At 36.8% G+C, this 14,142-nt stretch overlaps 2 protein-coding genes across 6 annotated transcripts in view; one reads left to right on the forward strand and one right to left on the reverse strand.

Moving 5' to 3' along the window:
* Positions 1-1,593: 1,593 nt before the first annotated feature.
* Positions 1,594-2,556, reverse strand: LOC129924686 (uncharacterized). Its single transcript, XM_056021174.1, has one exon. It carries the CDS (start codon positions 2,554-2,556, stop codon positions 1,594-1,596), a length of 963 nt encoding a protein of 320 aa, XP_055877149.1.
* Positions 2,557-9,831: 7,275 nt separating this feature from the next.
* Positions 9,832-14,142, forward strand: part of LOC106078248 (uncharacterized) — a 58,034-nt gene continuing 53,723 nt past the window's right edge. For all 5 annotated transcript variants that reach the window (XM_056020214.1, XM_056020217.1, XM_056020221.1 and 2 more), the window contains exon 1: positions 9,832-9,988. The gene's annotated coding sequence lies outside the window, so the exon portion shown is untranslated. The remainder of the gene's footprint in view (positions 9,989-14,142) is intronic.

Here is a 14,142-nt window from a genome sequence, read left to right on the forward strand (position 1 = left end):
CCCTAAAAACACCAGCTACAGTAGTGACAGGTTATTCGTTCAGATTAGCTTATAAGTAGCGTCAGGATAAACTCCCATACCAGCTTCAGTAATATAGAAGACATTCCCCCAGACCAGCTACACTAGCATTTAGGACATTCCCCCAGACCAGCTACAGTAGCATAAAGGACATTACTCCACACCAGTCACCAGCTACAGTAGCATACAGGACAACATGTGCAAGCCACGGGAACGCTTTGCCAAATCCTCGGCTTTCTTCTCTGGATGACGTAATGATAGTAAATAGGTCAATAAAGTTATAAACACTAAAACGCTATATTTAGAACAAGGGGCCACTAATGTAGTAAAGAAAATGGGGATAACGTATAATTTGTAGCAGACGTAATCAGCAAGACTTATAACTCCTGCTTACAAAACTTAATCACAAATAATTGCACAGTTAACTTTCTTTGAATTATTCCTACATTTAAAGTGGTTTTAAAGAGCATAACGATTTCTTCGAATACTTTTAAGAATAATATGAAGGATCTACGTGAGACTATTTGAAGCTATACATAAACTATATAGATCTAGTTATATAGTAAACATTGCCATCATTTTTGAGTTTGGCTTGATGGTGAAAGTCCTACTTTTACTTTTTTTTTATTCACACGACCTTCCATCGACCTTCACCTTACCTCAAATATATATATTTAAAAAAAAGATAATGGGAATAGCAAGTGTGAGTACACAGGTGACATCTGTTCGTGCTTACAGTAGCACACGATGCACGCGCCAGTTGCCCTCATATTGCAGCACGTCTATGGTGTAGAATTAGTAACTGAAAAAGTGTCGGTGCAGTGAGGCCATATCGCTCTCAGTGGTAGCATTGATTCATGTTGATAAAGATCTGAACACATGGGGGCAGTTGGTAAGATTGATTCATGTTGATAAAGATCTGAACACTTGGGGGCAGTTGATAAGATTGATTCATGTTGATAAAGATCTGAACACTTGGGGGCAGTTGGTAAGATTGATTCATGTTGATAAAGATCTGATCACTTGGGGGCAGTTGATAAGATTGATTCATGTTGATAAAGATCTGATCACTTGGGGGCAGTTGATAAGATTGATTCATGTTGATAAAGATCTGAACACTTGGGGGCAGTTGATAAGATTGATTCATGTTGATAAAGATCTGATCACTTGGGGGCAGTTGATAAGATTGATTCATGTTGATAAAGATCTGAACACTTGGGGGCAGTTGATAAGATTGATTCATGTTGATAAAGATCTGATCACTTGGGGGCAGTTGATAAGATTGATTCATGTTGATAAAGATCTGATCACTTGGGGGCAGTTGATAAGATTGATTCATGTTGATAAAGATCTGATCACTTGGGGGCAGTTGATAAGATTGATTCATGTTGATAAAGATCTGAACACTTGGGAACAGTTGGTAAGATTGATTCATGTTGATAAAGATCTGAACACTTGGGGGCAGTTGGTAAGATTGATTCATGTTGATAAAGATCTGAACACTTGGGGACAGTTGGTAAGATTGATTCATGTTGATAAAGATCTGAACACTTGGGGGCAGTTAATAAGATTGATTCATGTTGATAAAGATCTGAACACTGGGGACAGTTGGTAAGATTGATTCATGTTGATAAAGATCTGAACACTTGGGGGCAGTTGGTAAGATTGATTCATGTTGATAAAGATCTGAACACTTGGGAACAGTTGGTAAGATTGATTCATGTTGATAAAGATCTGAACACTTGGGGACAGTTGGTAAGATTGATTCATGTTGATAAAGATCTGAACACTTGGGGGCAGTTGGTAAGATTGATTCATGTTGATAAAGATCTGAACACTTGGGGACAGTTGATAAGATTGATTCATGTTGATAAAGATCTGAACACTTGGGGACAGTTGGTAAGATTGATTCATGTTGATAAAGATCTGAACACTTGGGAACAGTTGGTAAGATTGATTCATGTTGATAAAGATCTGAACACTTGGGGACAGTTGGTAAGATTGATTCATGTTGATAAAGATCTGAACACTTGGGGGCAGTTGGTAAGATTGATTCATGTTGATAAAGATCTGAACACTTGGGGACAGTTGATAAGATTGATTCATGTTGATAAAGATCTGAACACTTGGGGACAGTTGATAAGATTGATTCATGTTGATAAAGATCTGAACACTTGGGGGCAGTTGGTAAGATTGATTCATGTTGATAAAGATCTGAACACTTGGGGACAGTTGATAAGATTGATTCATGTTGATAAAGATCTGAACACTTGGGGACAGTTGGTAAGATTGATTCATGTTGATAAAGATCTGAACACTTGGGGACAGTTGGTAAGATTGATTCATGTTGATAAAGATCTGAACACTTGGGGACAGTTGGTAAGATTGATTCATGTTGATAAAGATCTGAACACTTGGGGGCAGTTGATAAGATTGATTCATGTTGATAAAGATCTGAACACTTGGGGACAGTTGATAAGATTGATTCATGTTGATAAAGATCTGAACACTTGGGGGCAGTTGATAAGATTGATTCATGTTGATAAAGATCTGAACACTTGGGGGCAGTTGTTTGTTAATCTCAGATGAGGTGTGAGTTAAAGGAAGTCTCTGTGAGGACCTAATCTTTAGCGGCTTAAATGGGATCGTATTTCATTATTACTCCATTTCCTTTTTTAAACCTTAGTTATTATAAGATAGAAAGGGGGAGGGGAAGGGCTGCACTAATGTAAATTTCTACGGTTGTTAGGTACTAGTCAATGGATTTCTTTGACGTCCAAGCCCATCTGATCATCACTTTGGCGTCCAAGGCCATCTGGTCATCACTTTTTTTTTATTAAATCTAATTGAAGAAAATATCAATCACAAGGAAAATAGTGAATGTTCTTCATTCAGAGAGAACAAATAGCACTAACTTCTTCAGAGATCTACAGAAAAACGTATTGTCACTGAACTATAAAATCTATCAATCTAGGATTCTTATGTTTCATTTTTGTGTTGAAATCCAACATTCCTGAGTTATTTAAGAGCAAAACAATCACGCTATAAGTTGTACAAAGGAAGCTTTGTCTATTGAAAACAAAAGAATTTTTATGTTTTCTTGTTCAGTGTCAGAAATAATGTTTGTTCATTTCCAACTTTTCAGCCACGATCTGTGCCATGTAGAGACGTTGTAAGGAAAAGCGACTGTCTGTCTGTCCGTCACGTTCAGACTTTGAAAAGAGCGATTTGAAAACTCTGAACACACCATAACATTTGTTGCGCGTGCGTGCGTGCGCGTGCAATGTACATGTACAACTTTTTAAAAATTAAATAAACTGTTTTTTTAACCATTTTAAACAGTCAATTGAAAAAGTTTTTTATTGACATCTCTGAAAGTAATATAACTCTGTACACCGTCTGGACAAAGCGGTATGGGGAAATGTGGGAGCAATATAATTAAACAAAAAGAAATAAGAAAAAAAATTCAAATAAAGTGAAAAGTGAAAAGTTGGGAGAAAAAACTCAGACCTTTCAGGAAGTCCTGAACAAGTATGTTTTCCCGTTATCAGTGACCGACTGACCACCTGGCAACAACAGAGAAATTTCCTGGTAGCTATCTCCTTTTCCTGCATTTAAAAATACTTCCTACGCTGGGGTTTCCAGTTTACTTGTGTAACTGATGTTTTAGGAAGTAGACAGACACATCTCTACCCTGGCTGGCCATAGCTGCAGCTGAGTTGGCAACAGAGTTTAGTTTTCGACATCAAAAGAAGATATTTAGTGCCTCGTACAGTGTACCTCTTACATAGTACCTCTTACATAGTACCTCTTACATAGTACCTCTTACATAGTACCTCTTACATAGTACCTCTTACATAGTACCTCTTACATAGTACCTCTTACATAGTACCTCTTACATAGTACCTCTTACATAGTACCTCTTACATAGTACCTCTTACATAGTACCTCTTACATAGTACCTCTTACATAGTACCTCTTACATAGTACCTCTTACATAGTACCTCTTACAAAGTACCTCTTACATAGTACCTCTTACATAGTACCTCTTATAAAGTACCTCTTACAAAGTACCTGTTACATAGTATCTCTTATATAATACCTCTTATATAGTACCTCTTACATAGTACTTCTTATATAGTACCTCTTACATAGTACCTCTTACATAGTACCTCTTATAAAGTACCTCTTACATACTACCTCTTACCTCTAAAAGTGTCCTGAATCTTTGAGAAAGGACCCTCAACTAAATCACCCTTGACCTCTAAGTTACTAAAGTACACTAATTCATATTAAACAATATATAGGATTTTTTGTTTTCAGAATTATATTTATTATTTGTTTGAACTCAAGTCAATACCCGAGGCGCGGCTGTGTCTCTTCCAAAGGAGATCTAAGTCTGATGAAAGACTTTGCTCTCTTTTCCACCAGACCATCTTAACCACCTTGAGTTCTGTTTTACCAATGAAAAAAATGTAACATCTTGTAAGCAACATAGCCTAAACTTTCTGTCATGTCCCACTTTCACACTTGTGGAGTCTTGATCCAGCCTACTAAATAGACGCTTAGATCAGGCACTGAGAATATTTTTGACCCATTTTTATTTTATTTTGCAATGTCTTTTATGTTATCGGTAAGAACTACATTGTTACTTTGTATCAAATAGAGGTGGAACCGTCTCTAATGTATCCTAAACATCTATTGGGCTTTCAGTGCATCCTGAATATAGAAAACGTATTGATGATACTAGTTTGATAAATATATCTACTTGGCACCATCATCGATGATAACAGTTTGATAAATATCTACTCTCCTCAGTCGTACTGATTCTGTTTGGGGCTATTTTCGTAGAGTGAATAAAAGATAAATGTAGCCATAAAAACAACAGATAACTATTGCCAGTTTTAAAACTCTACTACTTAAAGAGAAAATCTAGGCACCGCGATACCTGGAGCGGTGTTTGGAGGTGGTGTTTACTAGGAGATGGACTCTACCAGATTTCGTCAGAGAGAAATGACAGGCGCTGCGCCAACTGGCTGCGTGTACACACGCATGGGGAGATAAAAATATACTCTGGCAGACACATTGCTTGCTCTTGTTGCTATGGATACGTCAGTGTGTTTCCCCATCTCTAGCCAATTATTGCGTTCTTCTGTTGCTCCTCTCTCATAGCTCTCTCCAAAAGAAAAGAAAAGAAAATACATCCAGGCGCACACTAACACTGGCACACGCGATGTCATCCTAGTTAGTAAACTTAGTACTAATCTTCCTATTTAGTAAACTTAGTAGTAATCTTCCTATTTAGTAAACTTAGTAGTAATCTTCCTATTTAGTAAACTTAGTAGTAATCTTCCTGTTTAGTAAACTTAGTAGTAATCTTTCTATTTAGTAAACTTAGTACTATTCTTCCTTTATAGTAAACTTAGTACTAATCTTCCTATTTAGTAAACTTAGTACTATTCTTCCTTTATAGTAAACTTAGTACTAATCTTCCTATTTAGTAAACTTAGTACTAATCTTCCTATATAGTAAACTTAGTACTAAACTTCCTATATAATAAACTTAGTACTAAACTTCCTATATAATAAACTTAGTACTAATCTTCCTATATAGTAAACTTAGTAGTAATATTCCTATATAGTAAATTTAGTAGTAATCTTCTTATATAGTAAACTTAGTAGTAATCTTCCTATATAGTAAATTTAGTAGTAATCTTCTTATATAGTAAACTTAGTACTCATCTTCATACATAGTAAACTAGTACTAATCTTCCTATATAGTAAACTTAGTACTGATTTTCCTATATAGTATACTAATTTTCTATAACTTAAAAGATATTAACACCATCCTATCAACAATAAGTACATTGAAATTAACAAGACTTTTGATATGGAGCTAAACTGAGAGACAATTAAAATGTAGCACTTAATTGACAAATAACTATACTGTAGCATATCGGCACTTCTTAACAGACTGGCTTAATAGTACTTAATAGAGACAAATATATGTACTTGGAACAGCTCAACTGAGAGGCGTAGGGATGGCTGAGTAAATAAACACTCGACTTTAGGTGCAAGGGTCTCATTTTGAAATTTCAGCATTTTCAATTTTGAATTGAAGGATGACACATTCTACAGAGTTACAATTTGCAACTAAGTTACATTTGGATCATGTCAGTCAACTTTGAAACACGTTCTTCTTTGGGGATCAAGTGTAACTTCGAACAATTATTTATTGGCATTCACAGGACACGAATCAATTAAACGAAAAGTAACCAATTAGACAATAAATTACTGATAATTAATCATTTTGTTTAATGCCAACAAAGGAAATTATTACTTCAGTATGCACAGATATTGCTAAATTTGTTGGGTTTAGTCCTCTTAAATAATTGTTAACGCTATTTCTTCCTCATGTATTCTCCGATCAAGTTGAAACTTTAAACAATTATTTATTGTACATAACAAAACATGAATGAATAAACAAAAATACTCAAATAGTTAATTAATTATTGGTAATTAATTATTTTGCATGATATAGAGCAGTGAGAGTCATAACAAACGAATATTCACATTTGGCTAGAGTAACACCTTTGCCAAAATCACTAGATTTAGAAAGCCTTCAGGATAAAAGATTCAAAAGTAAAGTAGCAATCATACATAAAACACCGAACCCTAATCTTCAAATACAAAAACAAAATTTAATAAAATACTCAGAAAGACACAAAGATAAAACTACATGCTACATACCATATGCTAGGACAAATTTTTACAAATACTCCTTCTTCCCTAGTGCTATTAGAGCATGGAATGGGTTGCCTGAGCTAGCCAGGAAAACCAGTGACTTGGCAGAATTTAGGTCATTGGTTAATGAGTATGACAATGCATGACGCGTATGACGTAATCATTTTCTTTTTTGAAGTAACGTCTGTATTATATAAGATAAGATAACGGAAATAACTTTTATATTTTTGATAGAACTAATTTTAAGGGCGGAGTTCTTTCCCTTTAGAAATGTTTTCTGGATTAGTTTTCATACGTCCCTTCAGAAATGTTGGTCACAATGACTGAGTCCAAACCTCTTGCAGGGTGGGGCGGTGATGGCAGAAGGCAAGGTTCGAACCTACGACCATATTGAGGAAATTCGGAGGCATCGTAGCATCAAGCAGCCATCTAGTCCAATTCATGAGCACTGAATTTTTTGTTTAAAGAAATTATAAGTCTTCCCTAGATCTATATTTAAAAAAATATTTTGATGATAATTTTTAATTGAAAGAAAATGAACACTACACAGTTGCAGTGAAAGTAGATCTCCCATTTCTTGAGGAAGTAAAACTCAATGACATAGACATTAGTGATGTAACAGAGGGAGGGGAGGGACAAGAGGCACTCCTAAGTAATTCGATTTGTTTCCTATTGACACTATTTGCTAGACTACGATTTCAGCCCTCAACTCCAAACTTTAATATGCATGTCGAATCACGTGACTTGACAAATTGGTCGTTTTCTGTTTCGGGGTCTATTTCAGTTTGTTTTTTTTTTTTTCGTTTAATGTGCTTGTCTTCAAATGGGTCTCAAATGTGTGTTCCGCAGTCTTTGGTAGAGTTCTCCAGCTGCCTCTTTCAGAGGCCTTCTGCTGCCAACTACTTACCTCAATGCCAGTGAGGGCGAAATGAGTGGACCTTTATAGCGCTTACGGAAAGCGCTTCTCTGTTGCGTCGTCCTCCTTCAAGCTTGCCAAAGAAGATTGCCTTTGGCATGCGGTCGTTTCCCAAGCGGGATAGGTGTCCGATCCAGCGCAGCTGTCCAACGGTAATTAGTGATTTTATACTGCCCATACCGGCCTCCGGCAGAGCATAATTATTTGTAATGTAGTCTTGCCAGCGTATCTGCACAAGATGCGGAAAAATATGCAGGTCACAACTGGGTTTGCGAGGCCATGTGACACTGCACTCATCCTTAATGTTCGGAATCGAAGACATTGCCATTCTTATTACATTTTACTTGTCACTACTTTTGAGTGAGGGTCGGCTATTCTTGTAAGCTCAATGTGGAGAGGAAGAAGGAGTAGCCATGAGGTACTATTACTGTGACCTTACTCCGTCCGAAATGGTCTCCATTTCGTCAGTTTTAAGTTTCAGCTATTCTTAGTGTACAGGCCATGGAGACTTTGTGCAATAAAATAATTGACAAAATTCTGATTGCGAATCGAGTGTCTCAGTTTGCGAGCGTTTCTAAAGCCAAAACATATTCCATGATTAATGCCTTGATATACGATGTTATGACATGATTAGAATTTAGTATTTGTTTCGGGAATAAGGGGAAAGTTTTACTTAGTGACAAGTGACGTGACAGATAGGTAAAAAACAAGAACTCTCTAGGCGACGCTTTAGAATCAAGACGTTTTTTATTTACAGTAAGAATAAGAAGAATTCTATAGACGGCTAGTAATAGAGGACATCGGACTGTTCCCGTATTAAGTATAAAAAGTGTTTGTTGTTTCAACACCAGCGTCGACTCTATGTATCGATTGTTGGCCTTTGGTCGGTGTTATCTGTTCCAGTCTTGAGTTCAGTGGTACCTCCAGTTGGACTTAGTTACATTTTCAAGTACTAAACACCGCGGAAGAGCATAACAGCGAGCAATGTCTTACATTATGATGTTATAATTATTTGAAGGTTTACTGTAGATTCTACATGTTTAAAAGTCTGAATAACACATGTACCGGAAGCTCAAAATTGGAACCAGTGAAATCTGCCCATGTGGAGTATCCTCAGAGAATGCCTCCAAAACTGCTCTCTTTACCAAGAGGCCCGTATAAGACATTGGCCCCAAAACACCCCAATAGAAAGAAAACTATATGGAGAGCTCCTTGACTTGGAAACCACTGCGCAGTTCATCTCATATATTTGTCTAGTCACCTGAACACTCCAACATAACAATGAGAACGAAGAAGAAGAAAGAAGAAAGAAAAAAGTCTGAATGAAGTCTTCATCATTCTATTAGTTTTAATGTCGACTCTACATCTGTCTTCAGAATCTAATTTAAAACAATAAAATCCAACTCAAATAAATTCGACAATTTTCGAAGATGTAATATCACCGATGTGTATATTCCACATTGTGAAAGCTCACGAAATGTCAGGTTTGTTAAAGAAATCTTACAACAGATAGCAAAAACGCATTTATCTAAACTATTTAAAAGTTGAATAAAGTTTTAAATTGATTACAAAATTGTTAGATCAAAGTGGAACTATATTCCAACTTTCACCTTTAAACACCACTAGGAAAAGTTTCAAACTTATTCAAAAATATTTAAACTATGTATCACATGGTCTGGTTAACATCAAAGTAATCCTAAATAATGTTTTCACCACATTCAACATCACAAGGTCATGTCTGCTAGAAGGAAGTTTGCTTTGACTAGTCAACATCATGAGCTTCGTCACGCCATTGGTCAAGACCATCAATGCCAGAGTTATCTTTACGTGTCTTTATAGTTTTTGAAAGTGTGTCTGTGTGTGCGTTTGTTTGGCGTGTGTAAGATTGGATGTACTCACTACCACCTACGCGTCCCTTCGCAGGCACTGCTCACCTTCCAGCATGTACCTCCTCCTTGGCTGGCTACGGTTAAGGTAAAGAGGTGAGAAGGGTGGAGGAAAACAGGGGACTGAGGCAAGGGGAGGCGGTGGGGTGGCTCTACCTCTACAACACCCAGGCCTAGAGATAGAGCTGAGACACAGCCAGAACACGGGTGTTTTTTTTTTGTAAACATTTTTTTTCCTAAACGTTTTCTCTCTAACACACACACTCCCCCCCACACACACACACATCCCTTGTCTGCGATCACATACAAGCACACACATACAAACACACAATCATTTTCTCCGTAGCTCCAGCGGTAGTTATCCTTTAGAGTTTCTTCTTTCGAGTGAGAATCGAGTTGGTTGGATTTATTATTTCAAGTGTAAGGTAGGTTTTGATGTGATCTTTTGGTGGGTCTGAGTTCATCTGTTAGATAGGTCTGACTTAATCTACTAGATAGGTCTGACTTAATCTATTAGATAGGTTTGACTTAATCTATTAGATAGGTTTGACTTGATCTATTTGATTGATCTGACTTTATCTTATAGATAGGTCTGACTTGATCTGATAGAGAGGTCTGACTTGATCTGATAGAGAGGTCTGACTAAATCTTATCTCAATCTGGAATCCGTCTGCTGGGTGGGTCTGACTTGATCTGTGAGATAGATCTGACATGATCTGATATATAGGTCTGATTTGATCTGTTAAATAGGTCTGACTTAATCTAATCTCAATCTGGAATCCGTGGCAAAGCAGCTGCTACTGCGACCTACACATTTTGCCACATTCAGCACAGACCTAACCATTTTCCTCCTCTTTTTGCCGTCTGCGACTGTCCTCAGCAGTGGATTTTCTTTTGACCTCAAAATCATGAAATCTAAGGAATTATGTTTCAATCTCAAATAGTTTTCTGACAGCAAACATTTCAAAAGTGACACTTTTGTATTAACTTGTAGCCCCTTTACTTCAAGTGTATATGTCTGTGTGTGTGTGTGTGTGAGTATTCCTTTTAAATCTTGTAACAGCATTCATCAGCACACCCAACACACAAATGACTCAAAACACTTGTAACAGCATTCATCAGCACACCCAACACACAAATGACTCAAAACACTTGTAACAGCATTCCTCAGCACACCCAACACACAAATGACTCAAAACACTTGTAATCATGCATTCTGTGTCCTCTATGTGCATGTAAAAAAAAAAAAAACTAGTTGCATATATTGTTTACTAGCCATATATTACCCGCGGCCCGCGAGTCTTAACTTGCGTATCACTGATATAGTCACTGATATAGTGTATAAGAAACAAATTAAACACATTAATAATGTTATAAGTAAAGCAAATGCGTTAATTTAAAAATAGTATGAATGGGGCTATTAAAATAGCTAATCGACATAAATCCATTTTTTTTATAAAAACATTTGCTTGTAGGCCTACATATATTTAGATCTAGATCTATTATTTATGTATATCTAATATATAAACCAGAAAGTAATGTTTATGTATGTTTGTATGTATGTATGTATGTATGTATGTATGTATGTATGTTTTGTATGTATGTATTTAATATGTATGACTATATATGAGGAAAAAAGAACAACGCTGGCAGAAGAAAAACGCCTGAGAAGAAAAGCAAGGCAAACGACACTAGCTCCAGCTGGAATAACCTGCCCAGTGTGCGCCGAACATTCCGGGCTCACATAGGTCTCACCAGCCACATGAGGAGGCATAAAACCCCAGTGCAAAGCCCTCAGCCCCCTGGATGATAAAGTGGTTATCATCGAACCACGATGGACGAACTATATATATATATATATATATATATATAATATGTATATAAGTATGTATGTGTATATATATATATATATATATATATATATATATATATATATATATATATATATATATATATATATAATATGTATATAAGTATGTATGTATGTCCCGCTTAGAAATCAAAATCGTTTGACCAGTCTTGATAAAACTTGGCATAAATGTTCTTTAGATCAGGTCTGAGACCGTAGTGTATGTTTAATGTCTCTCTTATCTTATCTTATATATTACAGACGTTACTTCAAAAAAGAAGATGATTACGCCCTACGCGTCATGCATTCAGTCATGCATATTAACCAATGACTTAAATTCTGCCAAGTCACTGGTTTTCCTGGCTAGCTCAGGCAACCCATTCCATGCTCTAATAGCACTGGGCCCGCAGGTCGCGGGCCATATCCGACTAGTATATACATATATATTTATAATGTATGTACAATGGTGTTTGATTTTGCACAAACTTCCAATAGCTTGGTGTGAAAAGACATGTACTAGAGCCAAACTGAAACTTGTAGCTCTGGTTTCTCGTGATTAGAACGTCCCTTGCTTTCAGATGTTTGGTTTCAGGTGGATAGAGTTATTAAAAGGTTGAAGTTGATTCAGTCACTTGCTCTCTATTTGTTTTATTTAAAGATCAACTAGGTTGAATATTCGAAGACGATTAGCCAGATTTGGACTTAACATCTAATCACGGAAAAGCTTGATAGACCACCAACCACGATAGATGAGAGATGAGAGATCTAGATAGAAGAATGATGGATCATGGATCACTTTAGATGAATGATGAATCATAGACCACGAAAGATGAATGTTGGATAATTTACCACGATTATGAATGGACCATTTATAGTCAAAGAGAATGGATCATAGACCACGATAGATGAAGAAGACCTATCATAGACCACGATAGATGAAGAAGATCTATCACAGACCACGATAGATGAAGAAGATCTATCATAGACCACGATAGATGAAGAAGATCTATCATAGACCACGATAGATGAAGAAGACCTATCATAGACCACGATAGATGAAGAAGATCTATCATAGACCACGATAGATGAAGAAGACCATCATAGACCACGATAGATGAAGAAGACCTATCATAGACCACGATAGATGAAGAAGACCTATCATAGACCACGATAGATGAAGAAGATATATCATAGACAACGAAAGATGAAGAAGACCTATCATAGACCACTATAGATGAAGAAGATCTATCATAGACCACGATAAATCAAGAAGATCTATCATAGACCACGATAAATGAAGAAGATCTATCATAGACCACGATATATGAAGAAGATCTATCATAGACCACGATAGATGAAGAAGATCTATCATAGACCACGATAGATGAAGAAGACCTATCATAGACCACGATAGATGAAGAAGACCTATCATAGACCACGAAAGATGCAGAAGATCTATCATAGACCACGAAAGATGAAGAAGATCTATCATAGACCACGATAAATGAAGAAGACCTATCATAGACCACGATAGATGAAGAAGACCTATCATAGACCACGATAGATGGAGAAGACCTATCATAGACCATGATAGATGAAGAAGACCTATCATAGACCACGATAGATGAAGAAGACCTATCATAGACCACGATAGATGAAGAAGACCTATCATAGACCACGATAGATGAAGAAGACCTATCATAGACCACGATAGATGAAGAAGATCTATCATAGACCACGATAGATGAAGAAAATCTATCATAGACCACGATAGATAAATGCTGAATCATTAACGCAACAGATGGTTGACAAAAGATGGAAGTACAACCAAAGAAGGAGAAACCATTCAGCTTTGAGATATAGATTTATGATCTGTTGGCCAAGAATAAGGCTGCTGGTCATTATGATGTCCACAAGACATCATCAGACAAACGTTTTAAAACTTCTTCCACTGATAGTTCAAAGAAATACTAATGGTAAAAGGTTATACTGTAAGAGTAAATTATTTGACCTATTTCTTAACATTGCTTTTTTGTGTGTAGAGATGACCGAGTCTTTGAATTTAACTTTGTTTCTCTTCAACGTGAGTGAGTGAATTAAGTGGGTGTGTGTGTTTTTTGAAGAAGACAACGCTGTGGATGAGCCCTTCTGTTGTGCCAGAACATCAGCTGCAGCAGCAATAACTAGTCGCGCGTGTGAAATGAAAACTTACACTTTGCGGTTGACATAGATGACCTAGCAGGGACAGAAGAAGAACTAGCTGACCTGGTGATGCGCATAGACAAGACTCCGCAGCATATGATATGGAAATAAATGCCGAAAAAACTCAAATGATAACCAACAGCCGACAGGGCTTTAAAGGGGACATCAGTATTGGAGGTAAAAGCTGACTAGTGTCAGAAGTTTCAAATACCTCGAAGCTATCGTCTCAAATGAGGGAACGAAACTTGAACTACTGGTCCGAATTGCACAGTCCACAGCAGCATTTGCAAAACTCAAAAACAATATGGAAAGACAAAGGCATTGCCCTCGACACTAAAAACAGACTGATGCGCTCCATGGTCATGGCCACATTCTTATATGATTGCGATTCTTGTACACTGACTACAGAGCTGTAGTTAAGGATCCTAGCTATGGAATTGAGATGCTACAGAAAACTCCTAGATATCACATTTAAATACCGCATCACAAACGAAGAGATTACAGACAGAGTTACTGCAGCCATTGGAT

The sequence above is a fragment of the Biomphalaria glabrata genome, chromosome 2, assembly GCF_947242115.1.
Source record: "Biomphalaria glabrata chromosome 2, xgBioGlab47.1, whole genome shotgun sequence".
In the NCBI taxonomy this organism is placed as follows: Eukaryota; Metazoa; Mollusca; class Gastropoda; family Planorbidae; genus Biomphalaria; species Biomphalaria glabrata.